Source organism: Phaenicophaeus curvirostris, chromosome 26 (genome assembly GCF_032191515.1).
Source record: "Phaenicophaeus curvirostris isolate KB17595 chromosome 26, BPBGC_Pcur_1.0, whole genome shotgun sequence".
Lineage (NCBI taxonomy): Eukaryota > Metazoa > Chordata > Aves > Cuculiformes > Cuculidae > Phaenicophaeus > Phaenicophaeus curvirostris.
This window is the reverse complement of record NC_091417.1, coordinates 5856994-5883819: the sequence shown is the minus strand read 5'-3', so window position 1 is coordinate 5883819 and position 26826 is coordinate 5856994. Positions and strand designations below refer to the sequence as shown.

Genomic DNA, 26826 nt, shown 5'->3' with positions numbered 1-26826 from the left:
ACCAGGTTGGAAGAGACCCACCAGATCATCGAGACCAACCATTCCCATCAAACACTAACCCATGTCCCTCAGTGCCTCGTCCACCCGTCCCTTAAACCCCTCCAGGGAAGGTGACTCAACCCCCTCCCTGGGCAGCCTCTGCCAGTGCCCAATGACCCTTTCCGTGAAAATTTTTTTCCTAATGTCCAGCCTGACCCTCCTCTGGAGGAGCTTGAGGCCATTCCCTCTTTACCTGGGGCCACCCCTGTGCTGGGAACAAGCACTTCCCAGCGCCTGCTGCCCCCGTTCCTACGGCAAAGCTCAGGGTGATGTGACACGGCCAGAGCCACCGCTGCCCCACATCCAGCCTGGTGCCACCATCACCCCGATCCTTCCCAGTGCGGCTCCTGCCCAACCACCTCCAGTAGACGCTCCACACAGTTTCATGTCAGGCCCCCAGACAAGTTTTACCCAGCAGAGCAGGATCTCATCTTCCATTTTATTTCAAAGTTGAAAAGTTTGTTAAAAAAAAAAATCCAAACAACCCCTTAAAACAAGTCGGTACCGAACAGCTGCGAGCACCAAGAGCCAGCAACCCCAAAGCACACAGAGAACACAGATCTCGCGCCGAGCCCTCTCCTCCTCTCCCAGGACTGGGCGAGAGGAGGAACACGCCATGCTCTCAATCTGGAAGGGCAAAGAGCACGTTCCTGCTGAACAGATGCTTCCAGAGAAAGACCATCTTCCCAGGAGGCCCATGAGGGGCTACAGGAGGAAGCCATTGGCTCTAAATCACAACAGCAGAGAGGATCCCAGCTCCTGGTGGAGCCAAGGGCAGCGAAACCACCACCTCACCCATCAGCTCCCAAAGGGGAAAGCTGCCCAGGTTGCCCGTGGAGTCTGGAGACCATCATGCAGCCGACAGTCCTCGTTCCAGCTCTTGGCTGTCCCTCCTGGTCCTGACGGGGAGGGTGGCTCATCAAATCCTTTTCCAGTCGCTTCACGGCTCCCAGCGAGGGCCCAGAGGACAGCCAGGAGGTGGTTCTAACTCGTCCAGCTGCCAAAAGAGGTCTCAAACATGGGGAAGGAGGCTCCTTTGGTCTCTGGGATGCAGTTACGGCAGTTCTTGTCCTCTTTGCCTGCCCAGGTGAGCTCCGATTCCTGCTTCAGAACTGAGCAGAGCTGAGACTCGTAGCCACTGTCCCTCACGTTGACCTGTGTCCTTAGGAGCAAAGCCTTGTCCATAGACTGAATCCTGCTGTCCTGGACACCCGATACTGTGGAGAGCAGCTGAACATCCCACTCCGACTCAGAGGAGCTTTTGCTGCAGTCGGGATCAGCCTGGGCGCTGGGTGGAAGAGGCTGGAGGCTGCCGGGGCAGGGAGCCCGCTCTTGGCTGTGGCCCGGGAGGTCAGGTAGCTCGGGTGCTATTTTTTGTGCTGCTCTGACACAGAGCGAGCAGCATCTGCCTTCAGCCACGGGCTGTTTTGGAGAGGGCAACCGGCCAGCGTGACAGCTGGTCTTGCTCATTGTGCTCTCCAGATCCAGACTATTCACATTTCTGGGTGCGTTTTCACTCTCCCCTCCGAGCTGCTTCCCTTGGGAACTCGGGTTCGCTCTGCTCCAGCCACGCTCGCTGACGGCGCTGACTGCAGCAGCCTCGGAGGGATCAAACCCCGCAGACGCAGCTTCAGGGGATCCCAGCTGCGACGCAGGCTCCCCAGGGTTCCCGCATGGGCGCAGCTCCAAGCCAAGGGAGCTGCAAGGGCCCTTGGAGAGTTCCATGCTTCCAGCTTCCACCACACAGGGCAGGCCCGGCTCAGACGTCTGTCCCGCACCCTGCGCTCTTATCCCACCATCCACTGAGCTTCTCTGCTTACACGAAAGGCCACCACCCAGCTCCAGCCTGGGCTTCTTTCCCACCTGGGGGCTCTGTCCAGAGGAGAGCTGGCGTTTCCTGGAGGCCACCAGGGCTTGTGGAGAACGGCCGATAGACCCAAGCGATAGATGTTTACCAGGTTCAGATGAAGAAATAACTGCCTCTCCCACAGGAGCGGCTGCTGCACGAGTCACCCAGCCCAGATCAGGAGGCAAACCCGAATCTGCAGCCCCCGCTGCAGCTTCCTCCGTGGTGCCAGGCGCGGCACAGAGCCCTCGGCCGAGTCCTGCTCCAACAGGCAGACCTGCAGAGCCATTCTCCAACAGCCTCCCCTCTCCTCTGCCCTTACTGACCCTGTCCCTGGGCAGGCAAGGGGAACATTCCTTGGTCTTCAGGCCACAATCACGTTCCGTATCAATTAAAAGTTCCCCAGCACCGTGCTCAGGCTGCTGCCTTTTGTTTCCCAGCTCTGCCGTCAGCATCTCAGTTCCTCCAGTAACTTGCGCTTGAGGCACTAGGCATTCATCTGTCAGTTGTGGCACCCTGAGAAGAACCATCAGTTAGTGCTCATTCTCTCTAGGCCCATAACACCCTCCCCGCAACGAGATGAAGCTTTTTCTGCAGCACAGGACGCTTGATGCCCCTGCTCAGGAGAAGGTAAGAAATTTTAGACCGGTGAGGCTCAAACAACAACACTTCTGCTGGCAGGGGAGATGAGCAGCACAAGGGATCTCTCTGCCTTCTCCACAGCCCAAGGTCTGGGCACAGGAATGTGACAGAGAAGAGGGGTTTGTGTCAGACATGGAGCGGAACAGATGGTCCCAGCTGCCCTTTCTAGTCTAAGAGGCACTAGAGGTCTACAGGGAGTTCTCTGAAGCAGAGAAGCCACAGAAACTCAAAGAGAACATCTCCCATAGCTTGTCTAAACCTTGCCTGGCAGGTGCCAGGTTGGTCCTGCAGCCAGACACAGCTTTCTGCTCCCTGCTGGCAGATTTTCTGGCACAGAGACCAGCACGGAGACCCAGGCCCTGACGCCGTGGGCATGCCATGCAGCACCATGATGCCTTCGGACTCCAGGAGTTACCAGATTAGCAAAGACTTACTTGGCTGACTGCTCCACAAAGTTGTTGGTGAACTGCGAGATGACACGATCCACAGGGGCGTACTGGGAGTCGTCCAGGGCAAACTGCTTATGCTGGGGGCTCTGGAGATGCTGGAAGGCGGCAGAGGCCCTTTTAGCAACACTTATCCTTTCACAAGGAGGAAATGTGCAGTAACAGCCACCTCCCACAGCCTAACAACTAGAGGGCAAACAGCCTTTTTGCCAGATAGAGCTGCTGTTTGGAAGCGGATTTGGGAAACGTGGGCAATGACGTTACCCTTGGTTGCTCGCTGCGAGTACTCTGTTCCCACAGAACCTGCGGATGAGGAGGTTGTGTCTGTGGCCAACAGCAGCACAACCTTCCCCAGCAGCTTCTGAAAACGCAGACTCCAAATCCCTACTGTCTATCACTAAAGGCCGCATCGTTTGGCCTCTTCTAGGAGATAAAACCCCCCTCTCTGCACCTTTTTAATCAGCCTGTGCCACCTGACTGCCGTGGAGAGGGCTTCCCTCCGTACAGAGCAGGTAACAGGATGATCCTTGCGGCTCTCCCAGCCCCAGAAATGAGCTCCAATCTTCAGGACACTGTTTGCCCAGACCAGGAGGTCAGAGCACAGCCACAACCACGACTGCAGCAACAGGGCTGGCCCTGCTGGACATCACACCAGGCTTCCAAGAGTTTGTGGTGATAACAGGATTTACAAAGCACAGAGAGGCCCCCATAACTTTCACAAGGAACCAGGACCCAGGGGAACCTTTACCTTCTGCAGCTCTTCAAAGGTCTCTTGGCAGCACTCACAAAATCCCTTCCTTTTCTTCGGCACGGTGACCGCTGTGGACTGGGGGCTCTTCTTCCCCTCGCTGCGCCCCTGGCAGCCTTCTGCACCCCTGCAAGGCAACAGCAAAGCTCTTCCCTGCCCCGACTAGCAGATTCCCAGCCGCCCTCAAAAGGTCCAGAAAGGCCACGCTGTCTTGAGTCCCAGCTCTTCAACCCAGAACAGAAGGCAAGTGGTTCTCTAGACCCCAAGGAACCAGAAGGGGAGGCGAGCTGGGTTAGAAACTTGCACAAGAAGCTACAACCTACCTGGCTTTGCAAGAATTCGTTAGGCTTTTCAGAGGCTCAAATGGGCTGGAGCTTTTGGGTGCAAGGAAGTTCAGGTCAGGAAAGGTTTTGAACTGGAGATGGAAGGGCCGGAATTGCCTGAAAGCAGCAGATCAGGACATCAGATTCCTGGCAGCATGGTTAGAGAGCTGTCCTCCTCCCTCAGAGGGGCTCAAGGAGCCATCTCATTTGTGATGAGATCCTGCCCATGGCTGTGCTTCATTTGGCTGTTCCAGAGCCTTCTCATTCCTTACTGGAAGGACTAAACACAATTCCCAGTATTGGCACTGATGGGGGGATGTTTTAGACAGAAGGCAGGCCTGCCTGCTTAGCTTTTGCCCCCGAGGCACCGCAGCAGCCACCAGTGCAGCAATTTCAGCTGCACTTCTTCACACTTTATTGCAGGTAGCACACAAACCCCAGTATTTGACTCTGCAGCTCCTTAAACGTTGCCTTCAGAATAATTAATTGGCCCTCTGGACACCATTAGAGTTACCAAGCTGTCAGAAACACCACACAGATCAGATACCCTTGTGCTGGATGCTGTAATCAAGTTACAGGCCCTGACCTCCTGTGTTTCAATCTCATCCCTCATTTCAGAGGGCCAGAGCAGATTAAGTGACCTGCTGAGGATCACAAACGGAATCCGAGCAAGGAAGTAAACTCGTTGTCATCTCATTTAACACCTTCCCTCCTCCCAACATATGAGCCACCTGGATTGTTTCTCTAAACTCCATCTGTCTCCTTCTAGAAGAGGGTCAGCTTCCCAGTGGGTAACAAGGTCTTCAAAGAAGCCATGCGGACAGAAAATTCACTAAATAAAACCAGTGAAGGATTCCTTCCCTGGGAACCTCTGAGGTTTTAGGTGTGATATTTAGAAAGACCTCATTTACCTGCTCTCATCTTCAACCTTCAGAAAAGGGGCCTTCAGTTTTCCTGCTAGAAAGAGAGTCGGTTAGAAGTTGCCTTGGTCAAATTCCCTCCTTATTCATTCATTCCCCAACAGACCTGGGCTGCAGAGCCAAGTTCACGGGTACTTCCAACACCAGCGAATGCCAAGTGATGGCCAAGCACAGCCAAAACAGCTTTTTGGGTAATTTACAACAGCCTCAGAGTGCTCAGGAGGGTGACCAGATCCTAGAGGCAGCCCAGCCCTGCACTCTTTCCACCTCTGAAAGAGCATCCAGCTGAGCCCCTTGCGTCTTTAATTTCTGCTCTGTCCTAGCAGCCACTAGCCCAGCCCCTACCCTCCGATTCGGCCTTAGATCCTAAAAACTGTCCTCAATGTAACACGCTGCCCAGCAGGAGAGATGAGTTTATAAAGAAACAAACTGCAGCAGCAGTTGCAAAAGCACAGAGCTTCAACCCTTCGGCATCTCTTTCTCCATTTCAGAAGGGCTCACGCCAGGATGGTTAAGTCAAAGCAGTAAAAGCTTTTGGAGACAAACCAGCACACTGCAAAGCCAGGCCTGGCATGAGAACACTGCTAAAGAGCAATATCTGCCCTTCGCTTGGTCCCGGAGGAGGGCAAGCAGCAGCTGTGCTTTCTATGGAGGCATCTATACATATATTAAAGAGCAGAAGAAAGCCTCAGCGATGCATTCAGGGAAAAGGTTTTCAGAGCCAGGCTGGGAGGCTACTGGGTCTCTCCTGTCTCACAGGTATATTCAACCTGCAAGTGATAACATTACACTCAGCCTGGAAATCTGAGCACAGATCTGGTTAAGGAACAAATAAATAGCAAGGTATTGGCACAGGGCATCTGCCTGACCCTGAAACCAAACCCCTCTAGCCTCCCTTGCTGACTCTGAAGGGCGAGGTGTTTGGTTTTCTTGTGATCTTGGCACTCAGTGCTATTTTCTCCAAAGAAGTTTTAACCTCAGCCTCCAGAAAGGCTGAATCCATGCATCCTCCTCCCCACTCAATTCCTCGATCCTTGCCCTGAGCTTGCAAACATGCTGTTACGTCACTAACGCAGCTATTTAAGTACGGGATCGATTTTTTTCCACGTAGCTGGTGCCAAGTGCTCAGCACTTCTGAAAGCCGGGCCCTGTTCAGGGCCCTAGATAGCGCTCAGAGCGGTGCACGGGTCCTGAGCTCATGGTAGAGCGCTGAGCGGTGACAAACGGCTCAGCTGTCAGCACAAGTTCGTCGTGGCACACTCTGATCCCTGCCTGGGAAGAGCTCTGGGCTTGCAGCAGACGATTTGCCTCAGCTGACAGCTTTCAGAGCCTTTTTTCACCACCTTTCACCATAAATCGGGAAGCAAACCTCCAAGACTCACACACAGAATGCAGGTTGGAGTCTGCTCTGCGATATTACTGAGCGTTCGCTCTCCAACAAGCAAAGTCAAACCAGTCACAAATTGCTTTACGTCACTGGTGCCAATCTCAGTACCACAATTGGCTCTTGTCTAATTGCAGATGAGAACCTGGTTCCCCCCCCTTCTCTCCTCCTGTGGAAGTGTTATCCCTGGATCGGTGTCTCAGCCTAACAGAAGTGCGTGGGCTGCCAGGAACACGCTCTCCTCTGGAGGATGCATTATTCTTAAAAACTTGGTTGAAGCAAGTGGATTCAACATGCAGTGCTGGCAGCGCAGCTCTCAGGTGCCTCGGGATTCTGGGAGCTGTGCCGCAAATAGTTTGTGGAATTTTTAAAAGCACTGCCTGAAAACAAAGGCATAATAACCTCAGCTGTGCTAAGAGGCTGCAGCCAGGCTCGGACAAGGAGAAACTGCCCTAATCATTGGAATATTTTGGATTGCTGAAATTTCAGATGGGTTTTCAAAGTCTAAACAAGGCTTCTTCAAGCAGCTCCACATCCACATGCAAGAGAGGAGCAAAACTTCCAGGCCTACCTTTGTGAATTTTTGATCCAGGCACAAGGCATTTTGCCTAAAGAAAAAACAACATCTTTAGTAAGGGAGCTGGCCCAGGCAGAGCTGTAATTAATGATCCCAGAGCACTAAAGCGAGATTGCAGCAGTCTCACCCACCACTTCAGAGCTCCTGCACCACAGGCTACCACCTAGGGGGAGGTGGAGGAGGATACTTTGACTCCCAAGCTACCTAGAGTTTGTTTAAATACAATACACAGGCTGCTGCGCTCTGACCTCAGTCCCTGGCTTCTCACTGACCTCTCCAGTGCATTAAGACACTTCAGAAAGGCAGCGTACAGGCTGTGTATGATCTTCGTTTCACCCTTAGTCCAAGTCAAACCCAGTATTAGCTGAGCTATGGACGCTGCTGATGACTAACAGCTGCTCCACTCTCATCTGGTTTTACCCCTGCTTTATAAAAGGATAAAATTCAGCTAATTTTCCATCTCCATCAATAAACAGAAGCACCAGGTTGGACAAAAACCTAGGTGACCACCCTGCTCACCAGCCCATTAGCAAGGATCACCTACAGCTACCCAGGGACCCCAAGCACCTCAAACTGGCTGTGGTTAAGAAAGTTACCTCTGTCTTCTGGCACCGTGTCCTTGCTCCCGAGACGGCACGCAGCAGTTCTTCGATGTATGACAACATTTCTGCGCAGGCAGGATGTCAAAGAGCCATAGCTCAACGAGAGAGGGCGAGCTGTTCCCCTCCAACAACTATGGCATGAGTACAAGTCCCCACCCGCACTGGGGAAAAGCACGGAGCGCCTGAGCCTGCCGTCACACGGCAGAGCATCACCACTACACAGGTAACGGGCTCAAGAAGCACCAAGAAAGAGCGCTCTGAGGGATAGAGCCTTATTTTGCTCTTCAGCAGAGCTGGAGGTTTTCAGCCCCTGCAGATTGTCAGGGATTTTGGGGCACACAGGCCAGATCCTGGCTTTTGGAAGCCCAAACAGGCTTGGCACACGGCTACGGGTCTGCAGAGCTGGCTGCCTCCATCCTGTATCCAGACGAGCTCAGCCACAGCTCTATGTCACTGTCACCACACACTCAGGAACCTTTTACTCCAGACCTATTATTAGAATCCGAGTTTCACCGTCTGTCTTTCCCATCACCCCCTCCCCATTCATCACCGCGACAGGAAGCGCCTTCCAGCAGTGATCCTCAAACATCAGCACCTCCTAATTAAAAACCACCAAATCCTTCCATTATCACGATCTATACTTCCAGGTCACTAGGAAAAATGGTCTTTTTGGAAGAAATTAATGCAGTGACCAAGCTATTAACATTTTCTACTATTACAGCTTCAGTATATCGCAACACATGATTGTAAATGTGACAGTCGTGTGTTCTATACGTACGTACCAGTTCTCCTGGTTTTTGGAGGGCAGGCCTAGCTGGCTGTGGCAGCACCAGGTATTGCCTGCAATGTTTTCCTCCTCCTGTACCACCCTCGCTGCATCACTTCTGTTCCACCTGCCTCAGCAATCACCGCTTACCAACAGCCCAATTCCAGCCTACAGAGAAGGATACCGTCCACGTGCAAGATCTGGACTCCCCACAGGCGAGCGCTGGCGAGGATACTGCTGCCACTGCAGGCGTTCTGGACAAACAGAGAGATTTGGCAAGGTGCAACTCGAAGCAGACACGGCTGCATGAGCACATGCAGCTCTAAATCTAGTTCAGAGAGATTGTCCTCTTGCCCAGCTGACAGACCACTGCGTGGCGGTTTTTAAAATCAGGGCACAGCAGAACAGGTTCCAACTCATGCTTTATCCACCCCACATTAACAGCAGCCTCTCAGTCAGAGTTTTAATCCCTGCTATTGCACGAGCTCCTGAATGGACAGTGAGATTCTTTTGGCCCCTTGTGATATCTATGGCAGGGCTTCAAGGGAGCCTTTTGCCCCAGCTACGTGGCTTTAGTTCTTTCTAGGCTAAAAATCACCTAACCATGAGTCTTGTATTAATAATTCTCTGGTGTTGAGCACCCAGATCACTGGGACAGGCTTTAGAAGTCCTAACAGGGACAGATGACAGGGCTCCATGAAAAGCAGTGTCCGGGAACACTGTGCAATATTCTGCAGAGCCCCAGGCAACTGCTCCGTATCTTTATCAGCCCCAGAATCCGCTCCTTTAAGTGGACAGGGGCTCTGGAGAAGTGGCTGGCACTAGTTCTGCACTGCTCAGCAGTACTTTGAGCACACCTAGCTAGAGAAATCCCATCCACATGCTGCTCACCTGATTCTTGATGGCTTTCTGCAGCAGTTCCTTCCCCCTGCTGATCAGGGCCTGCAGAGAAAGCAGCAAAATACTACGTTAAAGCAAAGAGCTAGCAGCAGCAGCGAGCCAAGGACAGCACGGCTGTCCACCAAGAATGATTTCTAGTGACACCACTCTGCTGGGAGGGGAGTCTGGCCAAGACTCAGCTCAAAGGCAGCAGGGCTGAGCACTTCCAGGGAATGCAAACCGCAGAGACATCCATTAGAGCCACGCTAAGCAGCCGTCCAGCCAAGGCTTGGCTTGTATCGAACAGCAGCAAGTGCTCCAGAGCAAGCCAAGACAAAGCAGCAACTTAGCTCAGAAACTGCCCCGCTGCCTCCCAACAGGCTGGCAGGGGCTGGGAACATCCTCACTAGCTCTTCCTGGAGTCTGAGGCTCATTTGGAAGGCAATGGTTTCAGCAAACAGGTTAAGCTCTGTAAGCTGTGGGCAAGGACCAGGAACAAACACCCTGAGCGAACAAAAGCCTTGACCTCAGCCGAGGCTTCCCACCTGCAATCAGATCCCACCGGCCGTCATGCGGTGACCTGGGCTGGGGTTGCGGCTCTCCACATTGTGACAGCTTCCAGTGGACACCAGCGTTCCAGGCAAGGTGTTGGAGCTCTGGCCAAAAGCCCCTCTGACCAGAAATCCCAGCACTGGCAGGGTAAACGCATCTAAGAGAAACCCTTTCTTTGAAAGCTCCCTTGTAGATCTCCTCCCAAGTGGCCTCGCCCTACCCAGGCCTGTGAGCACACAGCCAGAGCCCATAACAGTTCCATCTTGTCTGCATTTCCCTGGCTTTTCTAGACACACCTACGCATCAGGATGATCACCTGCTCTGTGCAGAATCCAGCCCATCCCTCTCTCTCCTCTGCCATCTGAGCAGACAGCCTCGTTTGCTGGCTCAAAGCTGCAACACGCACGTTTGAGCAGACAATAATGCACAGATACAAGGAGTGTGAGCAGCCAGACCAGGGGAAGAACCCCACCCAACGCATTTGCCCAGAGCAGGAATAACTTCCCCTTCCAACCCCGGTCCCAGGTTCTACTTTATAGATCCCTTGGGCCAAATTTTGAGGTGGCCAAAGCCTTTGCAGCTCTTACAGTGTCTGGTGGCTTCTGGTGAGGTCTGGCATGGCTCCCTTTGGAGGCAGAAGGTGCTGGGCTCGTGGCTTTTGCATCTTCTGAAGTTGTGTTGCTCTGCGTCTCAGTCCGAGTCCCAGCTTTGTCTCGTTTTGCTTCTTTGTTGCTGGAAATCACGTAGGTGACTTCTTTGCTTAGGAAACTTTCAGTCACCTGCAGCAAGAGAGAACAGAGCACCTCTGGGCCTGTCCAGCTCTGAGCTGAATGCATCCTGGTGACCAGGAACTGCTGCCTTTAGCTTAACCCTCACACCGAAAGGGCTGCAGAGAGCACTCATATCTGCATGGAATTCCTCTGTCCATCCCCCACTGCTGCCTCCCAGAAGGTGAGGAGATCCTGTGATATGCAGAGCACACACCCTAGAGATGCTCTGCAACCACCAGAACCCTCAGGTTGAGGTTTCCATGAGCCACTCCCCAAGTAGTGGTTTCAGAAAGAGAGAAACAGCTGAGGAAAAGGCCCCGGGCACCGCAGACTGGTGGGGGAGAGCTGTGCTCTCAGGAGAACAGAACACATCGTAGCAAGATAAAGCAGAAGGAAACAGCTGGGACAAGTGGCTCCAGACAGAACAGGGCAGTAGGGAACCAGAAAGCCAAAACCCCTTTGCACAGAAGGCAGAGGTCCGAGGAAGGGTGGAAAACCAAAAGCCTGGGATGCAACAATAGTTTATCAGAACTCAGCTGAAAGCAGACGGGCACAGGGCACTAACGCACAGGTACGAAGCACAGAGGACAAAGATCAAGCAGTCTGAAGTGGCTGAAAAAGCTGGTTCTGCTGCGTTACAGAATCCCCATGGATCGAGATCCCAGACCGACCTGTGCGAGGTGCCGTGAGCAGCGCTGCAGGCTGCCCTGCAATGGGGACTTGTGTTAAGGGGAGACCAAGGGGGCTGTAAGCACAGAGTAAAGCAGTAAATCAGATCCTCCCCGTCCAAACCACACTGCAGGGAGCTGCCAGCCCTGCGTCAAAGCCAAGCTCCAGACGCCACATGCACATCCAAGCCCACGAGATATCCTCAACTTGGCCCTGAACAACAGGACCTGGGTTTGGGTATCACTATTGAAGAGCTGCTTTATAGCAGAGGCCATGGCGCAGTTCAATTCGGGATCTCCTTGGGAGCAAGAGAAACAAGAGCTCCACTCCATGGTGCCACAGAGAGGGAAGTGACCCGAGACAATATTTGATGAGAAATGAGAAGGACAATCAATTATTGCCAGGTAATGTGGCAGCAACGCAGAGACATAACCGACCGCTGGGAGAAAGTGGTTCCCAGACCCAGAGATGCACAACTCAGTAAGAGATGCCTCAGGAGTGTCCCTGAGTGCTGGTGGCACGTCCAGGGGAGGACAGGAAGAAATTGGCAACTTCAGTGTGAAGCGCAACTCAAAAAGGGGAAAAGAGTGCCAACCAGCTCCCCCACGTCCTTACGTCCAACACACAATCCTGGCGGCACAGACACAGCAGCAAGAACTAAATGAGAATTTCACTCCTCTGTGTGGTGTTAAAAGATCTAAGGAAGTTCTGGGGTACACATGAGACGAGCTGCCTCAAACAGAGAGATTAAACAGCCTGAAAACAAATAGTAGCAACAACGAGGGCTAAAATTGCTCACTCCCACGCTGATCTGGTGTGGAGATGCAGCCACCCTATTCCCCTCAAGTGCCATCAGGAGACCAGAAGATGGAAGAGGAGCTGCTGGCTATCAGCCCTGTCCTCAGCTCGGGGTGGCTAAATCACAGAATCATAGAATCACCAGGTTGGAAAAGACCCACCAGATCATCGAGTCCAACCATTCCCATCAATCACTAAACCATGTCCCTCAGTGCCTTGTCCACCCATCCCTTAAACCCCTCCAGGGAAGGGGACTCAACCCTCTCCCTGGGCAGCCTCTGCCAGGGACCAATGACCCTTTCCGTGAAAATTTTTTTCCTGATGTCCAGCCTGAACCTCCCTTGGCACAGCTTGAGGCCATTCCCTCTCGTCCTGTCCCCCGTCACTTGGGAGAAGAGCCCAGCTCCCTCCTCTCCACAACCTCCTTTCAGGTAGTTGGAGAGAGCAATGAGGTCTCCCCTCAGCCTCCTCTTCTCCAGGCTAAACACCCCCAGCTCTCTCAGCCGCTCCTTGTAATCCTTGTTCTCCAGCCCCTTCACCAGCTTTGTTGCTCTTCTCTGGACTCGCTCCAGAGCCTCAACATCCTTCTTGTGGGGAGGGGCCCAGAACTGAACACAGGATTCGAGGAGTGGTCTCACCAGTGCCGAGTCCAGAGGGAGAAGAACCTCCCTGGACCTCCTGGCCACGCCGTTTCTGATCCAAGCCAAGATGCCATTGGCCTTCTTGCTGGCTCACGTTCAGTCGCTGTCAACCAACAACCCCAGGTCTTTCTCCTCCAGGCAGCTTTCCAGGCAGCTGAAGTGACGCTCAACATCAGAAAAGGATTTAAGGAGTTGTGAGCAACATCAGCACCAAGACAAACGGGAGAGACCATGAAGAACATCACACAAATCCACCCAAACAACAGCTTCATGGGGGAAGGGTGCCTGGTGGCTTTTCTGGAGAAGCCAGTAGAAAAGTAAGCAGCTACGTGACCACAGGGACTCAGCTGGTGCTGCTCTTCTCTACTCTACAGTGAATTCCAGGAATCATTTGGAAGTCTCACAGCTTCCTTAAAAAATTTAACCACCGCAGGTGGACGCGAGGGATGAAGGGGAACCAGGCAACAAGAGAAAACGTTCCCCTCACTGAATAACCTGTCAGCATCTACTGGAAGATGCTCCCAGGGCCGGCGAGGTTGGCAACCCCACAGCTGGCAACCAGTTGCCACCACCCACAAAGCAGGAGCCCACGGCCATAAGCAGGACCATGCTGGCCAAGGACCCCGAGAGGGCTCCAGTGCAGCCTGCGGGAGCAAGAAAACATGGAAACCAGTAAAAAAGAGCAAAGAGAGAAAAACAGAGCGAGAAGAAAGGGGAAGAGGGGCAGGAGGGCTGAGGGGGGCTGCTGGGTGGGGAAGGCTGTACTGAGGTGGGAAGGAGACGTTGGCTTAAGGGGTCCCTGAGCTGAGAGGGAAGGGGGGACCCCAAGCTGGCCAGGGGGGGCCTCAACAGACCGAGGGGAAAGAGTTGGGCCAGGGAGGGACCCTGAGCTGAAGAGGGGAGGCCCTGGAGAACTCTGGGCTGAGAGGGGGGAGAAGCTGGGGAGCCCTGGGCTCAGTGATGCCCTGAGCTGAGGGAGAAGGCGGGGTAGCCTGAAGGGGAACAAACCAGGGTGATGGGAGGGAGCTCGGCTGCGGGGAGCCTGGGCTGAGGGGAGCTGAGAAGGACCCAACCGGACTGGATGGGTGATCGTGGGCTGGAGGAGCTCTGGGCTGAGGGAGGAGGTGATAGCATGTGCCTGAGGGGCATCCTGAGCCGAGGGGGAAGGATGGTCAGGGGGCCCTGGGCTGGGCATGGCAGCTGGGCCTGGGGTGGGGGGGTCCTGGGCTAGAGAGGACAGCGGGGTGTTGGCCTAGGGGTGGGAACGGGGGTACTGGGGTGACGGGAAGAAGCCAGGAAGCCAGGCCAGGGCCTTTATTTTTGAGGGAGGAGGGGGCTGGGGTCAGTGACTGGTGGTGGCTGGAGGGTGGGATGGAGGAATAAGCTGAGGGAGAAGAGGCGGTGGCCTGTGGGGCATCTGATTAGACTGAGAGGAGGGAGTTGGGCTGAGGGGGAACTCTGGGCTGAGGGGAAAGAGGGGGTGGGGGCAGCTCGGGGGTGCCCTGAGGAGAAGGGGGGGAGGGGTTGGCCTGTGGGGGGGGCAGATTGGGCTGAAGGGAGGGAGCCTGGCCCAGGGAGGCCCTGAGCTGAGGAAAGGGGGGAGGTTGGAGGGGGGACCCCGGGCTTCAGGGGGCCTGGACTGAGGGCGGGGGGGGGACAAAGGGCCTGGGGGAGTGTGGAGGGGGATCAGGGGTGGGCGGGAGCTAAGATGAGCAGTGAGGGACTCTAGGCTGGGGAGGAAGCTGGGGGGGGTCCGACTGGGCTGAGGGGAGGGAGCAGGGCCGGGGGGGGCGGCGGGTTGAGCTGGAGCAGCAACAGGACTTGGCACTGGTGAGACCGCTCCTCGAATCCTGTGTTCGGTTCTGGGACCCTCACCACAAGAAGGATGTTGAGGCTCTGGAGCGAGTCCAGAGAAGAGCAACGAGGCTGGTGAAGGGGCTGGAGAACAAGAGGAGCGGCTGAGAGAGCTGGGGGTGTTTAGCCTGGAGAAGAGGAGGCTGAGAGGAGACCTCATTGCTCTCTCCAACTACCTGAGAGGAGGTTGTGGAGAGGAGGGAGCTGGGCTCTTCTCCCAAGGGACAGGGGACAGGACAAGAGGGAATGGCCTCAAGCTCCACCAGGGGAGGTTCAGGCTGGACATGAGGAAAAAATTCTTCACAGAAAGGGTCATTGGGCACTGGCAGAGGCTGCCCAGGGAGGGGGTTGAGTCACCTTCCCTGGAGGGGTTTAAGGGACGGGTGGACGAGGTGCTGAGGGACATGGTTTAGTGATTGATGGGAATGGTTGGACTCGATGATCCGGTGGGTCTCTTCCAACCTGGTGATTCTATGATTCTATGATTCTAGGAGGGGAGGGAAGAGGAGGAGAAGGTGCGGGGAGGCCGCTCACCCCGCCCAGCAGCCGGATGGCCTCGGCCAGGCCCCTCGCGCCGCGCCCCGCCGGCAGGTCCAGGTAGAAGCTCTTCCCGCGGAGCGGACGCGCCATGGCGCCCGTTCGGAACGCGCGCGCCCGGGACGGCGGCCGCGGAGGGACAAGACGGCGGCCGCGAAGCCCGCCCCCCAGTACGGAGGCCGCGGAGGGACAACACCACCCCCTTCACGCACCCTGCCCCGCCCTCCCCGGACGGCGGCCGCGCGGGTCATAGAGTCCCCCGCGAAACTCGCGCCGAGAGCGCCGCCAACCGGTACGGCGGCCGCGGAGGGACAGAAAGGGCCCCGCGAAGCCCGCCCTGCGGGGTCGGGGTGTCCATCAGCAGGAGAGGGAAAGGCTGTGGATGTGGTGGAGTTGAGCTTCAGAGAAGCCTGGAACAGCGTTTTCTCGCAGTGTTCTTGCTTGAGAAACCGGCTGCCTTTGTATAGACAGCGAGATCATAGAATCACCAGGTTGGAAGAGACCCACCGGATCATCGAGTCCAACCATTCCCATCAATCACTAACCCATGTCCCTCAGCACCTTGTCCACCCGGCCCTTAAACCCCTCCAGGGAAGGGGACTCAACCCCCTCCCTGGGCAGCCTCTGCCAGGGACCAATCACCCTTTCCATGAAAAATCCTTTTCTGATGCTCAGTCTGAACCTCCCATGGTGGAGCTTGCGGCCGTTCCCATCGAGGGCACCCTCAGCAAGTGTGCAGGTGACACCAAACTGAGCAGTGCAGTTGTCACACCAGAGGGACGGGGTGTCATCCAGAGGGACCTGGGCACGCTGGAGAAGTGGGGCAGCCTCATGAGGTTCAACCAGACCACGTGCAATGTCCTACACCTGGGTTGATGCAACCCCTGGTTTCCATATAGGATGGGGGATGATGTGATTGAGAGCAACCCTGCAGAGAAGGACTTGGGGTGCTGGTCGATGAGAAGCTTGATGTGAATCAGCAAGGTGCGCTTGCAGCCCAGAAACCAACCGTGTCCTGGGCTGCATCAAAGGCAGCGAGGCCAGCAGGGCAAGGGAGGGGATTCTCCCCCTCTGCTCTGCTCTGGTGAGACCTCATCTGCAGTATTGTGTTCAGTTCTGGAATCCTCTACATAAGAAGGAGATGGAGGTGCTGGAGTGAGTCCAGAGGAGGATACGAGGATGATCCGAGGACTGGAGCACCTCCCATATGAGGACAGGCTGAGAGATGGGCTTGTTCAGCCTGGAGAAGAGAAGGCTCTGGGGAGACCTTAGAGCAGCTTCCAGTGCTGAAAGGGGCTCCAGGAAAGCTGAGGAGAGGTTCTGGATCAGGGAGGGCAGGGACAGGAGGGGGGGAATGGTTTTGAGCAGAAAGAGGGGAGATTGAGATGAAATCTTAAGAATAAATGTTTTGCTGTGAGGGTGGGGAGGCCCTGGCCCAGGTTGCCCAGAGCAGGGGTGGCTGCCCCATCCCTGGAGGGGTTCAAGGCCAGGTTGGATGGGGCTTGGAGCAACCAGATCCAGTGGGAGGTGTCCCTGCCCGTGGCAGGGGGTGGAACTGGATGAGCTTTGAGGTCCCTTCTAGCCCAAACCATTCTATGATTCTGCGGACAGACAAACCCTCTGCAGGGTAAAAAACTGGCTGGCGGCTTGAGCCCAGAGAGTTGTAGTGAAAGGAGCTCAGTCCAGCTGGCAGCTGCTCACTCGTGGTGTCCCCAGGGTTCAGTGGTGGAGCTGGTTCTGTTCAATATCGTTATCAATTATCTGGATGAGGGGATCGAATGCTCCCTCTGTGAGTTTCTTCATTGAAAGGGTTTCAGGTGCTGGCAGAGGCTGCCCAGGGCAGGGGTGGAGTCTCCATCCCTGGAGGTGTGTAAATTCCAATAGACAAGATGCTCAGGGATATGGTTTTGATGCAAAAAGTAGTTAGTATTGCAACATATTCCAGTTTGAGCTAAAGTAGATGCAGTTTCCTAACCTCAGCTCAGTCTCATTTCAATAACTGCATCTTTGAAAGCTGAGGATGGTTTTTCAGACAACTTGATGTCAGGTAGTGTGTTTATTTTCAGACGCTGTTCTCTTGAGAAACGATAACGCCTTGTGTTGGGTATAATGTGCTGAACAGATGTATCTTCCTCTGTAATCATCTCTGTTTGTTTATAGTTTGTTCTCTCTGAAGTATGCAAGGTCAGGCAGAGAACTGGTACCAATTAGTGGAGATTTGGCTGTTGTGAAGTTCATAATAACATTAAAATCAGTCCTTGGAGGTAATAAAATATGAATGAGATTTCTGGGAAATGTTACACACATGCATGGAGATGGGAAATAGGTCCTGACTGCAGCTCTTGTCTCATTACATGATTGATCGAATCGTTCCTCCATGCGTCCGGTGCTGTAATAAAGGCTGCTTGCTTTCTAAAACCCCAAAATGAGCATTAGAGAGTTTATTTCTGCCATTTTTTTTGGTATTAGTGGAGTCCCTGTCCCTGGAGGGGTTCAAAAGCCTGTCAGACGAGGCACTGGGGGATGGTTTGGGAGTGGACAGGCGTGGTTGCACTCAACGATCTCACAACAATTTGCTGTTTCTGGTCCCGAGTGGCATCTCCAGGGCTCAATGCGGGGTCCAGTCCTGTTCGACATCTTTAGCTGTGATCTAGATGAGGGGATTGGGTGCGACCTTAGTGAGTTTGCAGGTGACACTAAGCTGGGAGGAAGTGTTGATCGGCTTGAGGGCAGGGAGGCTCTGCAGAGGGCTTGGGACAGGTTCATCGATGGGCTGAGACCAAGGGGATGAGGTTCAACCAGACCAAGTGCTGAGCCCTGCACTTTGGTCACAACAACCCCGTGCAGCTCCAGGCTTGGGGAAGAGCAGCTGGAAAGCAGCCTGGTGGGAAAGGACCTGGGGGTGCTGGTCAACAATAGCTGAACATGAAGAGTGACAAAGCTGGTGAGGGGGCTGGAGAACAGGCTTTATGAGGAGCGGCTGAGAGAGCTGGGGGTGTTTAGCCTGGAGAAGAGGAGGCTGAGGGGAGACCTCATTGCTCTCTCCAACTACCTGAAAGGAGGTTGTGGAGAGGAGGGAGCTGGCTCTTCTCCCAAGGGACAGGGGACAGGACGAGAGGGAATGGCCTCAAGCTTCACCAGGAGAGGTTCAGGCTGAACATGAGGAAAAAATTTTCACGGAAAGAGTCATTGGGCACTGGTAGAGGCTGCCCAGGGAGGGGGTTGAGTCACCTTCCCTGGAGGTGTTTAAGGGACAGGTGGACGAGGTGCTGAGGGACATGGTTTAGTGATTGATGGGAATGGTTGGACTCGATGATCCGGTGGGTCTTTTCCAACCTGGTGATTCTGTGATTCTAGAAGGCCACCAGCATCCAGGCTTGGATCAGCCATGGGGTGACCAGCAGGAGCAGGGCAGGGATCGTCCCCCTGTGCTCGGTGCTGGTGAGGCCAAACCTCGAATCCTGGGTTCAGTTTTGGGCCCCTCAGTGCAAGGAGGACATTGAGGGGCTGGAGTGAGTCCAGAGAAGGGAACGGAGCTGGGGAAGGGGCTGGAGAAAAAGGGTTATGAAAGGCGGCTGAGGAACCTGGGGTTGTTCAGCCTGGAGAAGAGGAGGCAGGGGGGAGCTCATCGCTGTCTCCAACTGCCTGAAAGGAGGTTGTGGTGAGGTGGGTGCTGGGCTCTTCTCCCAAGTGACAAGTGATGGCATGAGAGGGAATGGCCCCAGGGCAGGTTCAGATTGGACATGGGGAAAAAATTTCTTCACGAAAAGGGCTCTCAGGCCCTGGCAGAGGCTGCCCGGGGCGGCGCTGGAGCCCCGACCCCCCCCAGGGCTTCCACAGCCGGGCAGGGCCGTCTCGGCTCCATCATCTCCAGGCCCTTCCCCCCCCCATTCGCTCTTTCAGGAACTTTGTCCCCGCGCGGCCGCCGTCGCCCCCCCCGCCCCTCGCCCCCCCCCCTCCCCGCGGCCCAAGATGGCGGCGCCCGGCGGGTTCGCGGCGTGGCTGGCGGCGCGGCTGGAGCCGCTGGGCCTGGACCAGGGCGTGTACGGGGCGTACATCGAGGGGCTGCTCCGCGAGGCCGAGAGCGCCGAGGAGCGCCTGGAGGCCCTGCGCGCCGTCCTGGCCGCCTGCCTGGTGAGGAACCCTCGGGAAGCGCAGCCCCAGGGCGCGTCCCCCCCCCCCCCTCACCCCCCCGACTCCGACCGGTCGGGCCCCCCAGGCCAACGCCGCCCCCTCCCCCCGTAGCTCTGACCCCCCACTCAACACCTCCTCGCTCTCCCCTTCCTGCCCAGCCCAGGCCCCCCCAGTCCCCCTCCCTTCACCCTCTCAGCCCAGGCCCCCACAGGGTCTCCCCCCCTGCGCTCCCCTCAGTCCGTGCTTTTCCCCCCCCAGCCCAGTGGGAGCCCCCCCCAAGCCAACACCCCCCGGGCCCTCACAGCCCAGGCCCCCACGAAACTAGGGGCTCACCCCCACAGGCCCCTACACCTCTCTCAGCCCAGCACTCCTTGGCCCAGTTCCTTTCTCTTTGCTCTGTAGGACGCCTCCCCCCACCCCCCAAAGCCGAACATCCCTCTCCTCACTTTCCTCTCAGCCCAGGCCCTTGGAGCTCCCTACCCTGCTCTGCTTCCCCCCGCCAGGGACAACATTTCCAACTCCTTTTTCTCTCTACTCTGGGTGCCCCTAGACCAACACCCCGGCTTCTACCCCTTTCCCCTCCAGCCCAGGACCTCCCCCAGCCCAGCTCCTTTCTCTCAGCCCAGTTCATAGAATCATAGAATCACCAGGTTGGAAGAGACTCACCGGATCATCGAGTCCAACCATTCCCATCAATCACTAATCCATGTCCCTTAGCACCTCGTCCACCCGTCCCTTAAACCCCTCCAGGGAAGGGGACTCAAGCCCCTCCCTGGGCAGCCTGTTCCAGTGCCCAACAACCCTTTCTGTGAAGGATTTTTTCCTAATGTCCAGCCTAAATCTCCCCTGGCGGAGCTTGAGGCCATTCCCTCTCGTCCTGTCCCCTGTCACTTGGGAGAAGAGCCCAGCATCCTCCTCTCCACAACCTCCTTTCAGGTAGTTGGAGAGAGCAATGAGGTCTCCCCTCAGCCTCCTCTTCTCCAGGCTAAACACCCCCAGCTCTCTCAGACGCTCCTCTTGTTCTCCACCCCCCTCCCCAGCTTCGTTGCTCTTCTCTGGACTCGCTCCAGAGCCTCAACATCCTTCTTGTGGTGAGGGGCCCAGAACTGACCCCAGGATTCGAGGAGCGGTCTCACCAGTGCTGAGTCCAGAGGGAGAAGAACCTCCCTGGACCTGCTGGTTCACGCTGTTTCTGATCCGAGCCAAGATGCCATTGGCCTTCTTGGCCACATGCTGGCTCATGTTCAGTCGCTGTCAACCAACACCCCCAGGTCCTTCTCCTCCAGGCAGTTTCCAGCCAGACTTCTCCTAGTCTGGAGCTGCTCAGGGTTGTTGTGCCCCAAGCGCAGGACCCGGCATTTGGCCTTGTTAAACCTCATCCCATTGGTCTCAGCCCATGGATGCAGCCTGTTCAGATCCCTTTGGAGCCTCCCGACCCTCCAGCAGATCGACACTTCCACCCAGCTTAGTGTCGTCCGCAAACTTGCTAAGGGTGCAAGCTCGATGCTCCCCAGGCCACCCCCCTTCCCCCTGCTTTGTTCTAAGCCCAGGTCCCCCCTGCCCAGGTCTCCCCTCAGGCCCCTGCCTCCTCCCCAGCCCGGCTGCATCTCCTCAGTCCAGTTAGACCCCTCAGGTAAACGCCACCTGCTCGCCCCCACTTCCCCTTCAGCCCAGGGTCCCTCCTCTAAGCCCCCTTCCCACCTGGGCTCCTTCCCCTCAGCCTGGTTGGACCCCCAAGTCCAAATTCTCCTTCTCCCTCAGCTCAGGGTCCCCTCCCATCCTGCCCCACTCCAGCCCAGGGTCCCTGTCCCCTCAGCCTAGTGTCCGAGGTCAGACTGGATGGGGCTTGGAGCCACCAGATCCAGTGGGAGGTGTCCCTGCCCGTGGCAGGGATGGGACTGGATGGGCTTTGAGGTCCCTTCTAACCCAAACCATTCCCTGGTGCTGTGACTTGTGCTGTCCTAGGTTCACCGAAGTCCTGTGGGAGCATTTAATGTGTAGATCCTGTGTGAAGAGCTGTCCTGCTTGCGTGCATATCTGGGTGTTCAGACTCTTTGCAGTTGGTTCTTTTCATGTGATCCATGACTGTTTAAAGCAGACCAACGTGTTCCAACACTGAGCGGTCTCTTTTCCCTCCCTAGGAAGAAGATCTCTTGAACGATGTTTGCAGGGAGGTGGTTGAGAAGTGGTCTGAATCTCAGATTGTTGATGCCAAAGAGGAGAAAGAAGGTAGTGTGGCTGCTCACTGTGCCTCTCCCTGTGGTGTGAGTCCTTCGCAGGGTCTCACTGAGGCAGGGATTTCTGTTTGGCCTGGCAGGAGCTAAAACCAACGCTGCTGAGATGCGCACGGATCTGATTTGCTTCTCTTGGCCCTCACTTATTTACTGTTTTGTGTCAAAGCTTATGCTGGGGATGACCAGTTTCCCAGTGGCTGCTCTGAGGGCTTACAACCCTGCCGAGGAAAAGCGCTTTGTTTTTCCCCTATAGGATTTTCTCAGTTCCCTTTTCCAGGCCCCAGGGCTGTCTCTCCCCCAAGGGCTGCCAGCTGCCCTGTGCCTCTGCCCTTGTTATGGCACAAAATCATAGAATCACCAGGTTGGAAAAAAAACCACGGGATCATCGAGTCCAACCATTCCCAGCAATCACTAAACCATGTCCCTCAGCACCTCGTCCACCTTTCTTTTAAACCCCTCCTGGGAAGGTGATTCAACCCCCTCCCTGGGCAGCCTGTTGCTGGAGCTGCTGCGGCCTCCTCCCGCTCCTGCCATTAGTTACCTGCAGGAATTTCACTTGCTCAGCCCAGGAAGGGCCATTAGAAACAGACAGATTTAATTATTCCACTGTCACTCCTTGAAAGGATAACTTCCCAATGCAATCGGTATCTGCTTAGAGTAACAGAATCCTGGGAACGGTGAGAATAATCGGTGTCAAAGCCCAAATGTCATTTTGAGAAGCAGAATTTAGTGTTGGGAAGCAAACTAGCCGCTCACTTCCCTGGGTGGGGAGCAAAGAGGGAGCATTAAACCCACGCTGGCTTTCAGAATCCCTGTTTAATGTGGTTTTAAGTACGTGGTGAAATGAACTCGGCTGCTTTTAAGCAGAGGAGAAATCAATTTGGAGTAAAACAGCTTCTCGTTAGCCAGGCACTGACTGATTCCAGAGCTCCAATTGCTCCAGGGAAAATAGTGTCTGTTGGTGGCTGCTTGCAGCACGGGGAATTCCTCCTGGTGAGGAGGAGCTGGTGTCCTGTCACCGCACTGAATTCCTCGGACTGAATTCCCAGCCGGCTCTGTTCGGCCGACACCACTGCTGGGGGAACGAGGAGGATGTTCTTGATGAGGTTCTCCGTGTAGCTCGGTGCTCTTGTCCCCAGGGATGGGGGGGACGCAGCCTGGGACAGAGCTGGAGGCTTTTGGGATGCAGGAGCGGGAAGCAGCAGCATGTGGACCTGGCTGACGCTCCCACATTTCTCCTTGCCAGATGAGATCCAGGCCCTCGCCAGCGTGATGGAGAAGCAGGCCAGGATTGTGGTGAAGCCAAAGGAGGTCTCCCAGGAGGAGAAGCAGCGGAAAGCTGCGCTCCTGGCCCAGTACGCCAATGTGACGGACGAGGAGGAATATCCTTTTCCTGATGCGGCTGAGACTCGGTGCTTTGAAGGGCAGCGTTTATTGAATGTCTCCTGCCTGGCTTTGCAGTGTTCAGTGGGGGAAGCTTTTCCATCATTCTTCTCCGGGATGGAATCGCTTCCGTGGAAAATGGAAGCTCCCAGTCTGTGCAGCACCATGAGCAGGGGCTCTTTGGTGAGGTTTCTCCCCAGCCACACGCGCACGGCTGGGCAGGGTTTGCTGTGTCCGGGTGTGTTGCAGCAGGGGGGGAATCGCCTCCCGGGAACAGGGAGCTCTCTTTTTCTGCCGAGAATCCTGCTGAAAGGATTCCCCTGTAGCGTGTGGAGCGGGAGGCTCTGCAGCTGCAGAAGAGCATATTCATCTTTGAAGAGCAGGGGAGGGAATCGCACCGATGGGAGCCGGGGGGGGTGCGTGCCAGCCCCTCGATGGGCAGCGCGAGGGCAGCTGCTCCCACCTCGCGTGGTACAATCTTCGTTTGACAGGGTTTGAGCCACTGGACAGAGGCTCAAGTTTATTCCCGATATCTGTATTTCCTTAATTCTCTCACTGGCGGGGATGAACAGGATGGATCGACTGCAACAGCCGTAAATGTTGGATCAGAAAAATGTATCCTTTGAATTCTCAGTGACCCAGGCTTTTTGGAAGGAAGGAAGGCAGCTTCCGCAGCGAGCTTCCCGTTCTTCCTCATCTGTGTTGGTACTCCTGGTTTCTTTAGATCCCCCTTTGAAGTGTGGTGATTCATTTTTCTTCTCTTGGAGCCTGAACTTGCTTGTAATGAAATTTCAAGCTCCGTCTGCTCCTTGCCCTGCGTGTGCAGCTGAGATTGATCTCATCATTTGCTTTTTCTTCCTTTCTTCCCTCCTCCACCCTCTCTGAAGCCTCCCAGAACATAGTTATTAGCAAGGATAATAACATTTGCTGGGTCCAGAGAGGCAAATCCCATCAGGAATGACTAAAAGTGCAACTGAAAACAAATCACAGGGAAACTCATGCACTTAAACAGTGAGCAAGGACCCTGTATCCCATGTTTTTCTCAACAGAGGAATTTGGGGCATTCCTAGAGCTGGCAGGTTTCAGACAGAAGCAGGTTTGATCACGTAATTAAGGTGACAACCTAAATTATCTTTGTCCTTGGGATGGGAGGGAGGAGGAGATGCCCGCTCGCTCTTCCCGGTGCTCTTCCCAGAGCATTTGCTGCCGCAGGAGGGAGGATGTGAGGCGGTGGTGATCCCTGGGCTGAGCTGCCTCCTCCATTCTGTCTATAGCCTTGATTTGTCTTGGAAAAATCCTTTTCTGGGGAGCGTGCGTTTACTCTGCACGGCTCCTCTCTTTGGAAAACCAAAGAGGGCTTCCTTTTGCTTTCTTCATTTCTCAATCCCAAATCTTTCACCTGCTTGGCGAGGAAGCTGTAGTGGGAGTTGGGAGGTGGAGAGGGAAGAAAGGTCTTTGTGTTGGAGCCTGTGCTCCCGCGTGGGCTGCTGAGCGGGAGCCGCGTGTTCTCTGCCCTTAACTCCCTTCCAGCGCTGTTCCGCAACACGAACGTGGAGGATGTCCTGAACGCCAGGAAGCTGGAGCGGGAGCTGCTGCGCGATGAGTTCCAGAAGAAGAAAGAGCAGGATAAACTCCAGCGAGAGAAGGACAAGCTGGCCAAGCAGGAGCGGAAGGAAAAAGAGAAGAAAAGGACACAGAAGGGCGAGCGGAAGCGGTAGCTGAGGTTTTCCAGTCGGACTCTCCAGGGATGGAATTCATTAAAACTACAGTGTGTGTTTGAAAAGCAGCAGCGGTTCCGAGCGTGGTGCTCTTTGGAAGCATTTATTTTTCTTTTTGCTTTTGAAAAGACTTGTGGCAGCTCGGCACTGCTGAGCGTGCCCTGTGCCGGTGGTGTCAAACATCCCCACCCGTCGTGATGGGATTGTGTCTGTGTCGTAAATCAATCGATATTTGCTTTACCTCCTTCAAGCAAAGATGCAGGACAGGGCTTCCAGAGACCTGCAGCGGCAGCGTGCTGTGATTTGGGAACGGAGCAGAACCCCTTTCCAACATGGAATCGAGGACATGCTGCCGCAGGACGAGCGTGGATTTGTTTACGCTGGCCCTCTGCAAATGCCTGTGTTTGTGCTGCTGAGAGCCGTGCTTTGTCTCCATTCTGGGCGAGCTGGGATTGAAGCCGATCTTGGTGAGCGCAAGTGCTGCTCTGCCGCAGAAGGGAAGCGCTGGGAGATATCTGTATCGTCCCCCTGTGCGTGGTAGGGAAACGTGCCCCGATTTGAGCAGAGCCGCAGCGAATCGCTCCTGTCCTTGTGCTGGTTTAAGGTGCTGTGCCGGTAGCTGGAGAACGGCGCTCCCCAACGTGGTGTGGGTGAAGGTCGACTCTGATTTCAAGGCCAGGTTGGCTGTGAGCGAGTTGGATGCGTGGGGTTTAAGAGCTGGTTTCCTTCACTGGGTGCAGCCGAACGCTTCTCCCGCCCCCGAGGGCTCCTTACCTGCCGTTTCCAGCTGTTTCCACGACGCTGTCACCTGCATCCAGAAAGGAGAGCACTGACTTCTGGAAGCTGAGCGTGCGGGAGGAGCTGCTTCACACTCCAGCTGACGTGTTTGCTGGTGCCCCAGCAGCTCCCGCCGGGGCCGTCCCAGCGCCTGCGTCCTGCACTGTTCTGGTTAACGGGTGATGGTTCTTGTTCAGCTGCTGCAAGCGTGAGTGTCAAACCGCTTAAGAAACAATAAAGCTGGTTGGCCAAGGAGTGGGTTCCTCTCCTCTCTGTCCACGCCGGGGTTGTGGTGCGGCGGGGGGTCCCCTCACCTGGCAGGTGAGTTTCCCATCCCATTATCCTGTCCCCTCCGTTCCCAGGCTGCAGGGCCTCCCTTCACCTCTTCCTGGGCCCTCGCAGGGCAGTGAAGCTCTGCTTGTCCCCAGGGCTTCAGGCACAGGGTGGCAGCGGGATGGGGACAAGGGGCACCACAGCGACACCCGCTCAGGGTTTGCTCTCGCCGTGCGCCCCTGGGTGCGGCTGAGGGCACTGAGCCAGGGCTGCACGCGCCTTTGGGAGGCTGCAGGTTCCCCAGGGTGATTTAATGCTTCCCCTGGCAGCAGCACCCACAGTCCTGGGTGTTCCCGTGTTCCTAAGCTGGCACCAAGAGCTCTGTGACCTGGCTGACCTTCCCCAAACCTCTGCTTCCACACCGAGGGCAAGCAGAGGCCGGAGCTGTTCGTCTCTGAGGTGGTCACAGCTCCTGGAGCTCTGTTGTTGCAGAGGTCAGAGAACACGGCCATGATCTTCTCCTCCCGTCAGGAGCAGAAAGCCCAAGTGGGAGCTGCTCACACAGACCTGCAGGGCACTCGCCGGGTTGTGTCCAACTGGCTAGACTCCATCCCAACACCGGGAGAGGCCCTTCTGGGTAAGGGGAGTAGGAGCAAAGAGAAGCTCCGGCCCCTGGTTCGGGGCGGAACGGGAGAACTGCAGCCTGTGCCTCTGCCACCCCAGGAGAGCCGAGAGCTGACACCAGGCCAATATTCATCCTCTCCTGGGTGGAAAACTGGTGGGCTGGCCGGGCCCGGAGAGTTGCAGTAAACGGAGTAACTCCAGCTGGAGGCCAGTGACAAGTGGTGTCGCCAGGGCTCAGGGCTGGGTCCAGCCCTGTTCAATGTCTTTATCAATGACCTGGATGAAGGCATCGAGTGCACCCTGAGCAAGTTTGCGGATGACACTAAGCTGGGTGGAAGTGTGGATCTGCTGGAGGGCAGGGAGCCTCCAAAGGGATCTGAACAGGCTGGATCCATGGGCTGAGACCAATGGGATGAGGTTTAACAAGGCCAAATGCTGGGTCCTGCACTTGGGGCACAACAACCCTGAGCAGCTCCAGACTAGGAGCTGCCTGGAGGAGAGGGACCTGGGGGTGTTGGTTGACAGCGACTGAATATGAGCCAGCAGTGGCCCAGGTGGCCAAGAAGGCCAATGGCATCTTGGCTTGGATCAGAAATGGCGTGGCCAGCAGGTCCAGGGAGGTTCTTCTCCCTCTGGACTCGGCACTGGTGAGACCGCTGCTCGAATCCTGGGGTCAGTTCTGGGATCCTC

At 55.6% G+C, this 26826-nt stretch overlaps 2 protein-coding genes across 4 annotated transcripts; one reads left to right on the top strand and one right to left on the bottom strand.

Annotated features, from left to right (window-relative positions):
- Positions 1 to 459: 459 nt before the first annotated feature.
- Positions 460 to 15113, bottom strand: DBF4B (DBF4B-CDC7 kinase regulatory subunit). 2 transcript variants are annotated; one of them, XM_069877129.1, is made up of 11 exons: positions 14991 to 15113; positions 10312 to 10503; positions 9185 to 9235; positions 8478 to 8547; positions 7522 to 7592; positions 6920 to 6956; positions 4956 to 5001; positions 4045 to 4161; positions 3722 to 3848; positions 2962 to 3071; positions 460 to 2401 (listed from the first exon to the last, which is right to left on the bottom strand). In XM_069877129.1, exons 1-11 carry the CDS (start codon positions 15084 to 15086, stop codon positions 1024 to 1026), a joined length of 2295 nt encoding a protein of 764 aa, XP_069733230.1. In that variant the 5' UTR covers positions 15087 to 15113; the 3' UTR covers positions 460 to 1023. The 2 variants fall into 2 exon arrangements, with proteins under 2 accessions (XP_069733230.1, XP_069733231.1); XM_069877130.1 differs by having other exon boundaries at positions 4956 to 4998.
- Positions 15114 to 18940: 3827 nt separating this feature from the next.
- CCDC43 (coiled-coil domain containing 43) lies at positions 18941 to 25492 on the top strand. 2 transcript variants are annotated; one of them, XR_011339146.1, is made up of 6 exons: positions 18941 to 19127; positions 21269 to 21356; positions 22608 to 22743; positions 23301 to 23359; positions 24275 to 24929; positions 25067 to 25492. XR_011339146.1 is itself a non-coding variant. In XM_069877080.1 (5 exons), the coding sequence occupies exons 1-5, from the start codon at positions 18966 to 18968 to the stop codon at positions 24460 to 24462; spliced, it is 633 nt and encodes a 210-aa protein (XP_069733181.1). In that variant the 5' UTR covers positions 18941 to 18965; the 3' UTR covers positions 24463 to 25492. The 2 variants fall into 2 exon arrangements, 1 of the variants encoding a protein (XP_069733181.1); XM_069877080.1 differs by having other exon boundaries at positions 24275 to 25492.
- Positions 25493 to 26826: the final 1334 nt, after the last annotated feature.